The sequence below is a fragment of the Fukomys damarensis genome, unplaced genomic scaffold, assembly GCF_012274545.1.
Source record: "Fukomys damarensis isolate Sample0158 unplaced genomic scaffold, DMR_v1.0_HiC HiC_scaffold_23, whole genome shotgun sequence".
NCBI classification, from domain to species: Eukaryota; Metazoa; Chordata; class Mammalia; order Rodentia; family Bathyergidae; genus Fukomys; species Fukomys damarensis.
In genome coordinates this window covers 63,711,394-63,725,445 of record NW_022900935.1, presented here as the reverse complement: position 1 = coordinate 63,725,445, position 14,052 = coordinate 63,711,394, and the positions used below count along the sequence as shown (strand labels likewise).

Genomic DNA, 14,052 nt, shown 5'->3' with positions numbered 1-14,052 from the left:
CACACACGGCCGGCCACTCCTGTGCTTCTTTACTTTTCAACTGTTTATTGTTTGTCATTGCTCATAGTTTCACATTTTACAATTCCATGTTTTCTCAAAGTCTTTTTCAATTCTCATTTTGGTAAAATAAATAGAGATAAAGGAACTCTAGGTCACTGCTCTCTCGAGCCTCAGTTAACTCCATGATTGAATTTTCGCATCCAGCCTGTGAAGAACCAGCCCACGCGGTGGCTTGCGGACACACACACACCATGCCAGGGGCCCCAGGGCTCGGGGAGGGAGGGCCTCGCCACCTCCAGAGCCATCTGCACTTTACAATGTTGGTTTTGTCTCAAAGAGAAATGCAAGTTAGGCTGGAGTGGAGCTGACCCACCCGGAGGCAGCCGCGGAGGGCGGGCTGCTCGGTGTCTGGGGGTGTCACCCAGTGGAGCACCCGCAGAGCTGCGGGTGTTGCGGGGGACTGGTCAGGACCCTCCAAGGCTTTCTTGGCTCCAGGCTGCTCATTCGCCTGCAACAGGGGAAGAGACTTCATCCGGCCCTTCTCCTATGGGCGTGCACACGTCCTGGGGCAGCAGAGGACTCCACCTGCTTTGTCTGGTCTCCTTCAGTTTGCCTTGGTCTGCCTGCAGGGCTCCAAGTACCCAGAAGACGCTTTTGGCCAAAACAGAACCATCATCCAATGCAGGAGGGACCCGGCCTTCTGTCCGGGTTCTGACTCCTGCTCCCACTGTCCCTGTCCGCCTGTTGGCAGAATCAGTAGTGTCACCTCACTCCTCCATCTCTGGAAGATCCTGATTCCCAAGGAAAATGGAAAAGATCCTTCTGGAAACACCATCATTGCAGTCGTGTTGTTTGTGTGCAATTGCTCAGCAATTCCCTGTGCTCCTTCTCAGGACTAAATGGTCCACACGGCTTTCCCAACTTGCACACGTGCTCACACGTGCCAGACACACGTAAGGAGCCACCAGGGAACCCGGCACCCGGCACCGCAGCCTGCAGGTGAGCCTTGGTCACACAGCATGGGGGCTGTCGCTGCCCGCAGACCCCGAGGCCTCACGGCGCCTGTGCATCTGTGTGGTGACGAGTGTGCCTGTGTGCAGGCACAGGCAGGAGACTGCTCCATGAGCAGCTGCACTCCGGGTGCGCTGGTGAGCTGGGCCCCACCTCGCCTGTCCACTCACGCACAGCCCTACCCTGCGAGCACTGTGTGGAGGCCTGGTCTGGAGTCTGAGCCGAGGGCCTGGCTGTGCAGCCTTCCCCAGACTCAGATGCAGACCGGGCAGGGAGGCTGGTGGGCTGAGCACCCCTGGAGCTTCCGAGGGCCAAACAACTGCTTCCTTCCACACTCCCCAGCTGCCGCTCTGCTGCCCCCGACTCCTCAATCTCCAGCAGCATCCGGCCACTCGGAGGGAGGGGTAGAGAGGACAGAGGGCTGGCTGGCTGGTGGAGGCCGGCTGCCCCAGGCCCGCAGGACCGAAGGAGGCGTCTTTACCAGTGCCCCATCTTTTCTGTCGCTAATGCTCTGGTCACATGAAAATGAAACAACTGTGTCCCCCCTGAAAAACCTCAGAAGAGAAACAGGCCCGGAGGAGACCCGATGTGCTGCGGCATGCCGCGGTCCCGGGTGCCTGGGTGCCGAATGGCGGCAAGAGCGAGGTCGAGCCAAGGCCCCCCCATCTGGACTTTCGGATATTACGGCGAAGACGGAAGGAAAGAAAGCACAAGGTCCCTCCTCCATCGGCAGTGGATGAGGCAGGAGCCGTGGCGGTGGTGGGGCGCTGTGCCCGGAGTGAGTGGATTCACTATGTACACGGTGGCCGCGGCCCAGCGGGAGCCCTGGGTGCTGCTATCTGATGCGCTTCTCCACTGAGTACACGGAGATATAGTAGTCGTTGCTTCCCACGGCCAGATGAGGCTGTGAGGGGAGAGAGGGAGGCATGAGCTCGGGGTGTGCCGCCAGGTCTCAGCCCGGGTCCACGAGGGACCCCTCCCCTGCACTCAGGTCAGGCCCGGAAGCTGCCAGGTTTCAGCAGGGTGACGCGTCACCACCCTCCACGGGGGGCTGTCTGCACACTATGCACAGCTCCCCGCAGCTGCTCTTCACCACAGCCCCAGTGGGACAGCTCCGGGAATCAGATGCGTTTCAGCTGAGCGCTGCACACAGGCTCTCACGCTGCAAGAAGGCAGGTGGGCAGCACCCTAATTTACACATATGATAGCCCACAACCCTCAAGTCGACTAAGGCCAGGTGCTCCTATGCCCTGATCTGTGGCTCCCTCATGGGGAGGGCACCAGGGCAGGTTCCGGCACCCAAGGACACCCTGCACTGCATTCTGTGCTGTCTGCTCTTTCCTGACCCAGGGCGGGAGGGGCCCAGGGTACAGGCATCACTCAGAAGGCCTCCGACTGCTGCAGGCACCCACTTGCCCACGCCCCACTCTGCCTAACCCCGGCCTGTGGCACAGACCCAGTGTGGGTGGAAGGCCAAGCAGCTGATGGCCCCGACGCGCTGGCCCATGAAGCCATCGTAGTACTTGATGTTGTTGATCAGCTCGCCGTTTCCATTGTAGATGGCAGTGAACTGGTTCATGGAGCCACTGTAGGGAGGAAGTGGAGAAATTCAGGACGTGAGCTCCTGCCACCTTTTGGGTAGGCCCAGAGGCGAAAGACCAAAGGGACAGGGACAAGGATGGGGAGTGGACTGGTGGCAGGTGGAGCCTGACCAGGGAATGGCAACTTGTCTCTTGTTGCCCTCACGTGGGGACTCGGGCTCTGCCCCACAGATGCCTCACAGGGCCTGAGAGTTTGCTGTGGGAGTGGGGTGTAGCAGGGAAGGGACCTCTTGTTTTTGTTTCACAGTGGTACAGCAGTTCAATCCCTCTGATGGCAAAAGGGCAGAGAACCCCACCATGTTGGCCGTGGTCTCTCCGTTGGCAGGGGTGGGACACCTACCAAGCGATCAGGTTTGCCTGTGGGTGGATGTCCAGGGCTGTCAGCCCCTTCACGATCTGCAGCACGTTCACGGACTCGGGCATCCGGGGATCGAAGAAGCGAACATCCCCATTGACACTGCAGGAAAGGGCCACGGCAACGCCTATGGGCAGGGCCTGGGCATCCCCGTAGTCTCTGGGATCTGATGCCCATTTGCACACACTGTTGGAGACCATGCCCACCCGGATGGCTGTGCTACCCATAGACCCCTCCCACTGGGCGTGGCGGCCAGGGCCTTGCCGAGCCCCCAGGGACAGAAGGAGGCCAGTGTGGGATCTGGGCGAATGCCCCAGCCAGGTCTGGAGAGGGGCCATGGCAAAGGCACAGGAGGAGGGAGGCATCGTTTCTGGTCAGAGATGTGACTGCGGCTGGGGCCCACCAGGTGTAAGAGGGGTGAGGGAGGCCCTCAACCCTGCCTCCAGTCCCCATAGGTGTCTGTCCTGAGTTATGTTTTGTTTTTATATCACAAAGGAGAAAAGAGCATCTCTTTGAAAAGATGGTGGCTTTGTGACCATAAATTACATTTTGCTGTCCTGTTAACAGGCAAATAAATATTCTCTGCTCTCAGCACAGTATTTACTGAGCAGCAGAACTGAATTTATGTGCAGAAAGTGGCTCAACTTGACAGCGTCACAATCCTGCTCAGCACTGTGCCTGCAGCCACCTGCGGCCCTATGCCCCACCCCGGCCCGTGGCAGACATGTCTGCCTGTGGCTTCCTCTGCTTGTGGCCAGCAGCCTTCTGTGCACCCCCAGTCCCACACCCTGACCTTTCTGGCCAGTCCCTGGGCAGGAGTCAATTACTGCCCCAAAATGCCAACACTCCCCAGATGTTTAAATACTGAGGACACGTTTAAATGGAGGGAAAATAACATTTTTGCAGCCAGATGCTGCCCACGCTGTGGTTACCTCACACTCACGATGTGGCCCTCGGGGTGCTTCTGCAGGTAAGCCTTCACCACCCAGGCCGTGTGCTCCCGGTAGGTCATGACGCGGCTGCAGGGGAGGAGGGCACTGTCAGGCAGGCTGGGCAGGAGGCTGGCTGATTCCTTCCCAAGTCAAGGAGCAGCATGACAACCGGGTTGGTGTCACATGTGGCGCCACCACACGTGGGGCTGACAGGTCTCAGAGCCACACACGTGGCTGTAAAAAGGGGTTTGGTGAGAGCACCCAGGCTGCCTGAGTTGTTTGGGCTGCAGGCCTTGCACTGTCCATTTCCCACATGTGCCTCTCCCAGTCCTGCCCGCTTGGCCGAGCCCTGAGCTACTGCTGGGCCCACATGAGGAGGCCACCATTAGTCCTAGAGCAGCTCAGCAGGCAGGTGGCCTGTCACACCGGTCAGCTCCAGAAGCCTCTGTAGGAGGACTTTGGTACAACCGGGCGCCCCCAGCCCCAGTGGTGATCAGAGCAAAGATGCATCCTTGGGGCAGTGACAATGAAGCAGGTGTTGCCTCCTCAGTCCTGGCCACCAGGCCCTATGCAAGAAGGATCCTTCCCAGTGGGCGAGGACCCAGGGCCACTAGGGTCCCTGCCTGGCCATCAGGGCCACCCCAGGACTCTCCAGCCCTTGTGGGGTCAATTCCCAAGTTTACTTACTGCCCAGGTGGCTTTTCTGGAAGAGGGGAGGGGGTGAGAGACAACGGACACTGTATAAGTGACAGGCTCACCCTTTTTAGGTACCTGCCAGTGGTCGTGCCCTACAACAGCTGCTTTTGGAAGGCAGTATTCCTAGTGTCCAGCAGGGGACACTCCCATGGAGGGGGCCACACAACCAAGGCCATTCTGGGGTAGAGGGCGCACAGCGCTGCAGCAGCCCTGGCCAGCCAGGCCTCGGCCCACACTCCCTCCCGTCCCTAGCCCCCACACTGTCTAAGGTGATGTCCCAGCTTGATTCTTTCTGAGGCTTCTTCAGTTCCCAGTGGCTACTGCCATGTAGCTGCTCCCCTGACCACGGTCTGCACCCGGCCAATTTCCAGGAGGCAGGGGTCAGTACTGGCTCTGTCCTCATCCACTGCTAGGCCTTGGCCTCGGTCCAGCCCTTTGGCAAGGAGGCATTGGCACCAGCTCCGCTGGGCTGCTCAGGCAGTGCTCAACGCAGCAACAACATGGCTCAGTGTCATGCTGTGCCTGCATGTGCTCGTAACATGCCCAGGAGGAGGTGTGATGTTCTGCTGAGGCCCTAGAGCTGATGCAGGTGCCCTGCCCAGACCTTGCCTTGCTAGTCCCACTCCAGGCCACGAGCATAAACCCGCAGACCTGTCCATGTCCTGTCCCCCTCCCTGGGCCATGGTACTGGCCTGTATGGGACACTGCTGGCTGCAGGCCCCCCGCTGGCCTTGTGATCCAGGCAGGCTCCTGGGGGAAGCATCATATCTCACTGAGCAGGTGGCCGTCCCACGTGGGAGGACCCCACACGGCACTGGGGAGGGAGGCAGGTGCCTTACCATTCACTGAGGGCCATCCTCCTGTCATAGACACGGATAGAGCCGTCGCCAAGGCCCGCCACGATGAGTGAGCGGTGGGAATCACAGGACAGACTTGTCACGCAGCTGTCCGCACCTGTGGGGATATCCTAGGCCCAAACAAAGAGCAGTGAAGACGAGGCACCCTACTGCCCGGCAGCACCTGTTTGGCTGCATCTCCCTCCTGCCTTTGTCTCCCCTGCAAGGTGCTCCCTGGGACTCAGTCCAGCTCTGACATGTCTGAGCATCTACCCTACACCTCTGCCCACTGGCTGGGCCAGGCAGAGCCCAAAAGTCAGTGGCAGCCTGCAGGCACCTCTGCAGATGCCCAGCTCTTGGTGCCAATTAAACTTTCCAACAATGCCTCACTCCTTCCTGAAAAGAACGACGAAGCATATTTTGGAAAGGAGGAACCCTCGTCGGCTCCCTCTCAAATCTCCTAATTAGTTGGGGGAACAGCTGAGCAGCAGCTCTCCTGTTCCCCTCGGGACCCATAAATGCTGCGGAAGGGCAGGAGCATTGATGAACACCTGGCAGGAGAGAGCGGGAGACAAAAAATGGGTCTCAGGAGGGAAAAAGTGCTTTTCCAACTACATTGGGGACACCTGAGAGGAAATCCACTCGTAAGGAAAACAGCCCTATCCAGGGAGGGGAGGCTCTGACCAACATGCCCCTCACATGTCTCCATGGTGACTCTAAGAGCAGCTACTCAGAGGTGTAGGACACAAGCCTGCAGGTCAGGTAGGGAGGAGGCCACTTTCTTGGAGCTGCTGCTGAGGTCTTCGCATTTGCTTGGGAAACAACCCCTGAGCGCCTGGGTTTTCACTCTGTACTGTTGGAAGTGGGAAGTTTCATCAAGACTTATTTCCACATAGGACGGAGGGAATGGAATGACCTTGGCTGCAGCGCTGCCCAGAGGAGCCATGACTTCTGGCAGCTGTGGATAACCAGGCCCCCTGTCCCCCAGCACATCTCATTCCCAGCAGGTGCACAGCTCTGCACACAGCCCGGGCATCAGGTGGGCAAGATGGGAGAGGCTGGTCAGTCTGCACCTCTTTGAAATCAGGAGGAAGGATGCCTTTGGACTAACATCCCCCAGGCATTGCCTCTGCAGTGTCTGCAGTCCTGCCTCTGCTCCAGAGGAGATGGGCCCAGCTGGATACTAGTGGGACAGCTGCATGGCCTTCTACTGACCCAGGGGTTTTGGGCATAACCAGTATACTCTGCCCTTTTATTAAAACTGAAGATAAAAGATGCTCTGGGGGCTGGGGTACAGCTTAGTGGTAGAGTATGTGCTCAGCATGCAGAGGCCCTGGGTTCAATCCCCAGCACACAACACACTCACACACACAAACACACACAGACACACTGCTTTAAGAAGCTCACAGTGAAAAAATTAATCATTCTAATTTAAAATATTTCACCCTACTGATTTCTGATATTCACTAATTTGTACAGATACAACAATATTTGAAAATAATTAGGATTAGCATAGGCTTAATTACACTGCAGTGCAGGGTCAAAGTGCCATGATTAATGTACATCCAGAGGTAATTAGTTTCTGGGGGTGTAGAGTCGGGTTCTCGCCCCACAGCACAGCACCTCCTCCTCCACCTGCCTCCCCAGGACAGCAAGAGGCAATCACAAGCTGCCCTTGGCCCAGAGACCACGGTCACAGCTGTCCACATGAGGGTGGGATCTCTTTTGTGGAGGGGAGCGGGACAGTCTGGTAGGTCAGGGTGAGGCAGACCTGCAGTGACCAAGTGCTTGCCGGGCCCACCATGGTTACCTGCACCTTTGTCTCACGGTCTGTGTCCCAGATCCGGACGATCCGCACATCCCCTGAGCTCATAAGCAGGCCAGTTTCTTGCTCCCAGTCTACCACCATCCCAGCTCCTGGGGGGAGACACAGCAGGAAATGGTCAGCAGGCGGGCACCAGGCAGGCTGGGCTGCTCTGGGCAGCCACTCACCCAGTGACTCCCAAGGAGCATCTGCCAGCCCTTAGCCCATCAGGTGGGTCCATGTGCCCCATGTAAGCTCAGGCGGGGGCTCCCTGTATACTGAGTCCAGTTCAGTGGAATTCTGAGCCTCCTCAGAGCCTGGCTACCCCAAGGCATCTGCTAAGGGAGCGGTAAATTCACAAATCCTTCATCCAAGGAACATGCTTTCTGGAATTATGGGGCACAACTGGCAGTTCTGGTGACCTCAGAACAGCCATAATGGCATGAGGATGAGCCCTTTCCTGGCCACAGCAAAGCCCTAGGATCCCAGTTCTTTAAGAAAAGAAGGAACTCTGCACAGTGCATGGGGCAGCTGTACCGGCCAGCACTGTGTGTGGGGAGGGGACTGAATACAAGGCTGGGGACACTGGTGGACAGGCAAAATGAAACAAGGGCTGCCTGGCAGGGCACAGTGGTGCATACCCATGATCACAGCTATTTGAGAGGCTGAAATTGGGGGACTTTTTCAAGCTAGGAGCTTGAGGCCATCGTGAGCACACGGTAAGATTCCATCTCAAAAAAATTACAATAAATAAAGAAAGCAAGAGAGCCTGGAGACTGGACAGGGAGTCACCTGCACCCTCACATAGTGGCCTCTATTTAAAACTTTTTTTTTTTTAGCTGCTGGGGATTGAAACCACAGCCTTACACATGCCAGGCCAAGTGTGCTACCACCGAGCTACAGCCTCAGCTGGCAAGACTTAAACACAGGTAGACATACTTTAAGAATACATGAGAGAATACAGTAGAAATAAATGCCTGTGCCCATGACCTAATAGTTAAGATTTTGTCATTTTTTTTTTAAAAAAGGGTATTATTTTATTCTCTTTTAAAAACTTTTTTTTTTTCCCCTGGGGGTAGGGGATGGAACCCAGGGCTTTGCACGTGCTAGGCAAGTGCTCCATCACTGAGCTCCTCCCCAGCTCAGAAAGTACAGAAAGACATGGCATCACCGCACCCTCTGCCCCAGATGAATGTCCGTGGGCAGAGGGGTCTCCCTGGGAGCCTGAGCTTCTTGGTTTGTATGTCCACCAACAGGAAGACATGCTTCTCCCACTGCAAAACACTCTTCAACTACAAAATGGAGTGTACTTTCTAGCAACTTGCTTTTTTCCTTTAGAGTTCAAGGACTTATTCAACCCAATACAAACAGACCCATTTAATTGATTTAGAGTACGGTGTAGTCCAGTGCACAATCATCTTAGCTATTCGCCGACTCTGGAAACCACACCACACCCAGCAATGTCCTCATGTGCCCTGTGTGTGGCAGGAGGAAGGCCTGGGGAGGGAACTGCCAGCCATGTGTGCTGCACATGTGCAGTCTCTCCAGGTGTGGCCGCCTCAACAAAGAAAACGAAGCAGGAAAAGGAAAAGAAAGAAAAGTGCCCACACAGCTTGGGGCTTTGGGTTCCTGATCTGTGTGGCCACCCATGAGGACGCAGGCTGAGGTCTAAGACAGGGGCCTGTGGGGCAACTGGACAGGTTTTGGAACAGGAGGGGCACCCTGCTGTCTCTTGGGACTGGTGTCTGCAGAGGGGAGCAAGGAACCCCAAGAACTGACAAGTCACAGCGCACAGTGGCTCTTCCCTCGCTAGGTCGTCCCCAGGGAAAGGTGCTGCAGGTGCACTACCACGCCGGTGGAGGAGCCCTGGAGTGCGGCTGAGCGTCAGCCTTGGCGAGGGTCCCTTGGGCTGTTCTTCAGAGGGAATGCTGGCTCCATGCAGCCGACAGCCCATACCACCTAGCTGGACAGGGGGCAGCTGTTCAGATTTCTTGGCAATGCCGAGACCCGGCACCCTGAGACAGTCTGCTGACACCCTGCTCACCAGGGCATGGGCGGTTCAAGTCATGTGGGAGCCCTGGGCTCCTGCCTGCCCTGAGTCAGCCCTGGCTGCTGTAATGAAATACTGCAGACTGCATGGTTCTTATTCCTCACTCCTCCATCACCTCCCAAAGGCCCATTTCCATTTCATTGGCAGTTAGGGCTTTAACACATGAATCTGGAGGACACATTTAGTCCCTAACATTTCCCTTGGGAGAGAATGAGGGCTGGGGGAAGGCAGTCAGACCTCAGAAGAGGGGCAGGTCCTTGGGGCAGTGCAGCCCCAGACCAGGACAGTGAGCACCCTGGTTTTCAGGTGAATGTTACCAACTGGAGACTTCCCTGATAGGCTGTGCTCTGAAGACTGTTCCTGCCATGCTGCCCTGTCGCACAGCCTCTTTGGCAGGTAAATGCAGAACGAGGGCACACTCTGGGAACTTCCAGAACATTTCCGTAGCGGTACCTGACCTTTGCAAGGCTCACTATCTCCAAGGATTTAATGCCCCAGAAGGGAACCTCGGATCAGTGTCATTGTCAGGACAGAAGGCAGCATCTTTCCCCTGCTGGCCTCTTTATGGGGCCGAGGTGCAGCTGGCCTACCTGAACCATTTTTGTTTTAAACAATATATTTTTTATTAATATAGTTTAGGTATACAATAATTACATTCAACGTTGGAATTTTGTACCCTTACATGAAGTATCTGGGTTTCCTGCACCCTTCTGACCATCCATCTCATGTCAAACTCAGGATGAGGAAGGAGAGGCTATCCAGCAGTGTGGGCAGTGTAATATCCTCTTTTCCCTCCTTAGAGCGTGAGGCTTTACAGCTTGCTCACTATCACTGTCTCCACCAGACTGGTGACAGCCCCAGGCCCAGAATGACCTCCAAGGCCTGCGGCACCCCCACTTGAGGCACCTTGTGGGCCCTCTGCCTGGCCAGTGTCTGTTCCTTGGGGTCCTCCCTCTGCTTGCCTCCTGGCTGCCCCGTTAATAACTATTAACAACTTAACACAGCCCCACATGCATGTCAGCATTCACATACTGAGGCTGGGCCCTTCTCAGTCCTCCCTGGGGCCACTGCGGTAGCATAGTTCCTACTGCCGTGTCACCCTGGCTGCCTCCAGCTCCACCCTGGGAATAAAAATATGCTTAGAAACATGCCTGGCTCTGATAGTGGCATTCAGAGGATGGTTTTGCTCTGCTCCTGGCCCAAAAGCTTGACGAGAGGGCCCACTGTGATCCGGCACCAGCTCTGGACATCCAAGGGTGTGACCAACTGCCGGAAGGATGCAGTGAGGCTGCCAGCTTCTGTCCATCTCTAGACCCATACACAGAGGTGCTCTGGCCTTCCTTTAGGGTTTCAGAGGAAGTAGTTTGGCCACATCTTTTCTACTTCATCCCCTGTCAGTTGGCTTGGTTTTTCTTGTCTGGAGATTGGAGATTTAAGACTCTCCTTAAAAACTTACAGTCAATCTTGAGTTTTCTTAACCATCTTTCTTTCCTTTGAACTTATGTAACAGTTCTCTACAGTACAAAAATGTGAGTCCAGAAGGTCCACGGGATGCAGCCCACCTCTATTCCTATAAATCTGATGACACACAGCAACTGTGGCTTGTGCTAGGGCAGCTGTGACTCTATGACAATACTAAGGGGCCAATGAAAGAGAGCCTCGGACAAGAGGAGCTCACTGGGAAGTGCCCCCCAACCCCGTGAAACACAGATTCTGCAAATCAGATCCAGAATTACATCTGTGCCACACGAGTGAGGTGCCACTCTTCTTCTATAATTCGCCTCAACAGTATGACCAGAGGAAGAGCTAGTTTCAGTTCTCAGGGTCTCGCTAGCCTGCCTTTGATGCTGTGTATCTGCAGAGAGCTGAGATACCAAACTCATATGCCACTGGGCCAGGGATTTAGCTCAGTGGTTCCGCTGCCTGCCTTGCAAGCACAAGGTCCTAAGTCTCATATGCCATATTTCTATGACCACAGATGCTTCTAGAGACTTTGCATTGAATTCTGAAGGATCTTTTCTGAAAGTTTAGATGGGTTATCCCTTGCTCCTAGGCCAGTGTGAGGTGACTTAGAGCCTCCTCAGCCACTGGGAGACAAGGAGGCAGGACGAGAAGGGGGCTGGAGACTCAGACTTCACATTTGGCTTTGGGGATAAGGAGCCCAGGGCACAACTAAAGCCCCCTGGCTTCGGGGAAATGTCCTGAATCCCTCTTCTCAGGGACTTCCAGAGGTAACTGATTCGCCCAGTGAAATCCGCATGCAGGCTGACATTATGTCAGTGTTGGGTGACACAAGGAGGGGGGCAACACAAGGGGTGGAACAAGTAAGAAAAGCTCTGGCTCTAATCTCCTCTGGGTTCATAAACACTCAGGCCTCCGGACTGTGGTCAGACAGACCCAGACCTTCCTGAACAGATCTGTGAGGAAACCAGGCTATGGCTCTGATGCCAAGATAAGCTGATGAGTTGAAGCAAAATTAAGAAAGGTTAAACCAAACTAGGATAGAAGAGTAATTGGCATAGATAGGGAAGGAAGAGAAAGAGTGACTTCTGGACTAGCGCCATGGCTGTCTCAGCCAGAGGATGCCCAGCTGCAGGATGAGGTGGACATCTGCCAGGTAAATATAATCAGCCAACTATCAGTGCTTTTGGCTAAAGAAATGTGTCTCTCTATACAGGAAACTGGGGGCGCCACCCTGAAGACCTCAGAACTTCTAGTGCTTCAGCTTCCGTGACTGTGCTGAAGTTCTTGTGCTCAGGTGAAAGAGGCCTTTGCATGGGAGAAGGTGTAGTGAGGGTTTGCACCTAGAAATGCACACAGACCATGCAGACAAACTGACCAGAACTACCGCAGTGGCTCTGAGAGGGCCCGGGAGAGCATGGACAGGTGCAGAACAGAGCCAGAAGCACAAGTGGCCTGGGTTGGGGCATAGTGAACAAGACTCACAGGCTGTGAGTAGAGTCCAGGGTCAGCCTTTCCCCAGAATGGAAGGCAGAGATGGAACCATGAGGTCCAGGGCAGGCCTCACAGGGACAGCTGACTGGAGGAGGAAGGCCATGTCCAGCAGGATGAAGACTAAGACCCAACCCACTGGTGCACAGAGAGCTACCTGCAGGGCCACCATTATTCTTCACCTAGTGTCAGCAGGGCATGGGAGTCATGCTGGAGGGCGACGGCCCCACAGTGCAAATGCTCTGGGCCCAGGGAGGCTCGGCCTGACCTGGTGGGCCTCTGGACTCCTGAGAGGCCTTCCTGAAGGACTGCACGGCGTCCTTCCTCCCAAGCTGTGGCGTGGCGCAGGGACACGGAGAGCCATCCAGCCTACTGGCCTCCTCTGCCTGGTCCAGGTTACCACTCCCCAGGCATGCAGGTAGGCACAAGGAGCACATGACAGGCCCAGCCAGTGACAATGCTTTCCAATGCCTGAGGACAGGCCTGCCCATGGGTGCTGCCTCCAACTCAGGGCCACATGTGAGGCTCTGAAGGGCACTCAGATCCCTGCAGTTTATGCGCTCTCATGGCTGTCAGGGGAGGCTGCTGGGTGATGATTTCAGGGATTCTGAAGTGACGGGGAACTGGCCTGGAGGCATTGGAACCACGTCTCCTGCATGACAGAGACAGTACTCATTCTGGACCTCCTCCTCCAGGAGCCACAGACCCACCTCGTGTTGTTGGCAGCATGTCCGAGAGCCCCTGCCACGCAGTTACCATCTCTGGGTTCTTTTCCAAGTCAGCAAAATTCTTCCAGACCCTGATGGCGCCATCATCTGAGGAAGAGAGAGGGAGGGACATGGTGCTGTGTCCTGTGCTGGCCTGGCCCAGCTTGGCATGGGGGTCAGACTCCTGCCTTGGAGGTCACAGTCAGGCCCCTGCCTCGGGGTACAACCCCCAAAATGCAGCACAGAGCTCTGTGTGTCCATCTTCACCATTCTGTCTGCAGATTTACATCTGAGCCAAAGAAAGCCAGCACCAAAGGCAGAGACCACCTGTGACCTCTGGGCCTCTGCAGGCCGCAGAGCTTGACATTAGCCAGCCGGGCAGCTCCTCTTGCCTTGAGCTCTTAGCACTGAGCCTGCCTCTCTATGGTCAGAGCTGAAGACCTGGCCAGGACCCCATCTCCTTGGTCTCCTGGTCACTTGGTTCTCATCTTGTCATCTCTACCGAGGACATGAGATTCAGGGGCTTGCTCTTGTGGAGCTCTGCACACCATCAGTCTAAGTGTCTGAGGGAGTCTCCAGACTGTGCAGCAGGAGGGGTGCCCTCTTCCCTGCTCTGTACGGCTCATATGTGTCCTCTGGCATCTGGGCAGGGATGTGGGGTCTGTGTGATATGAGGCTCTATGCCCAGAACCCCACTCTGACCCCACTGAGCTGAGCCAAAGCTGAGCCTTTACCCCGCTGAGCGTCTGCTCGCCGATGTCAACCTGGCAATGAGCATCCCTGACGGGAGGGAACCAGGCCCTTCTGGGGCTCCTCTCTGACGCTCCCACCCTTCAGTGCTCAAAGATGTTCGTGTCTGACCTGTCCTAACCTAACCTGGTTCAGTCTTGCTGGTCCCTAGTGCACATGGTGTACTCTTCGCTGTCCAGTGCACACTGCGCTGGATGGCTTTGGATACGACTTTCACCCTACTTGGGCCAGAGGTGCATGGCGAGGAAGGCATGGCTCCCATTCCTCATAGTCATGCTGGGCACAGGGAGCCAATGCTTTGAGGCAGGAGCCAGGGCCAGTAGTGGGGTGGAGGCTGAGGCAGGAGGTTCTGGAGTTC

At 55.8% G+C, this 14,052-nt stretch overlaps 1 protein-coding gene across 8 annotated transcripts in view; it reads right to left on the bottom strand.

Moving 5' to 3' along the window:
* The window catches only part of Rptor (regulatory associated protein of MTOR complex 1), a 348,014-nt gene continuing 333,962 nt past the window's right edge, over positions 1-14,052 (bottom strand). For all 8 annotated transcript variants that reach the window (XM_010618589.3, XM_010618590.3, XM_010618587.3 and 5 more), the window contains 7 exons: positions 12,948-13,052; positions 7,242-7,348; positions 5,435-5,562; positions 3,900-3,986; positions 2,953-3,069; positions 2,468-2,597; positions 1-1,915 (listed from right to left, as the gene is read on the bottom strand). In XM_010618589.3, coding sequence (XP_010616891.1) covers positions 1,847-1,915; positions 2,468-2,597; positions 2,953-3,069; positions 3,900-3,986; positions 5,435-5,562; positions 7,242-7,348; positions 12,948-13,052 — 743 coding nt within the window. In that variant the 3' untranslated portion in view covers positions 1-1,846. The remainder of the gene's footprint in view (positions 1,916-2,467; positions 2,598-2,952; positions 3,070-3,899; positions 3,987-5,434; positions 5,563-7,241; positions 7,349-12,947; positions 13,053-14,052) is intronic.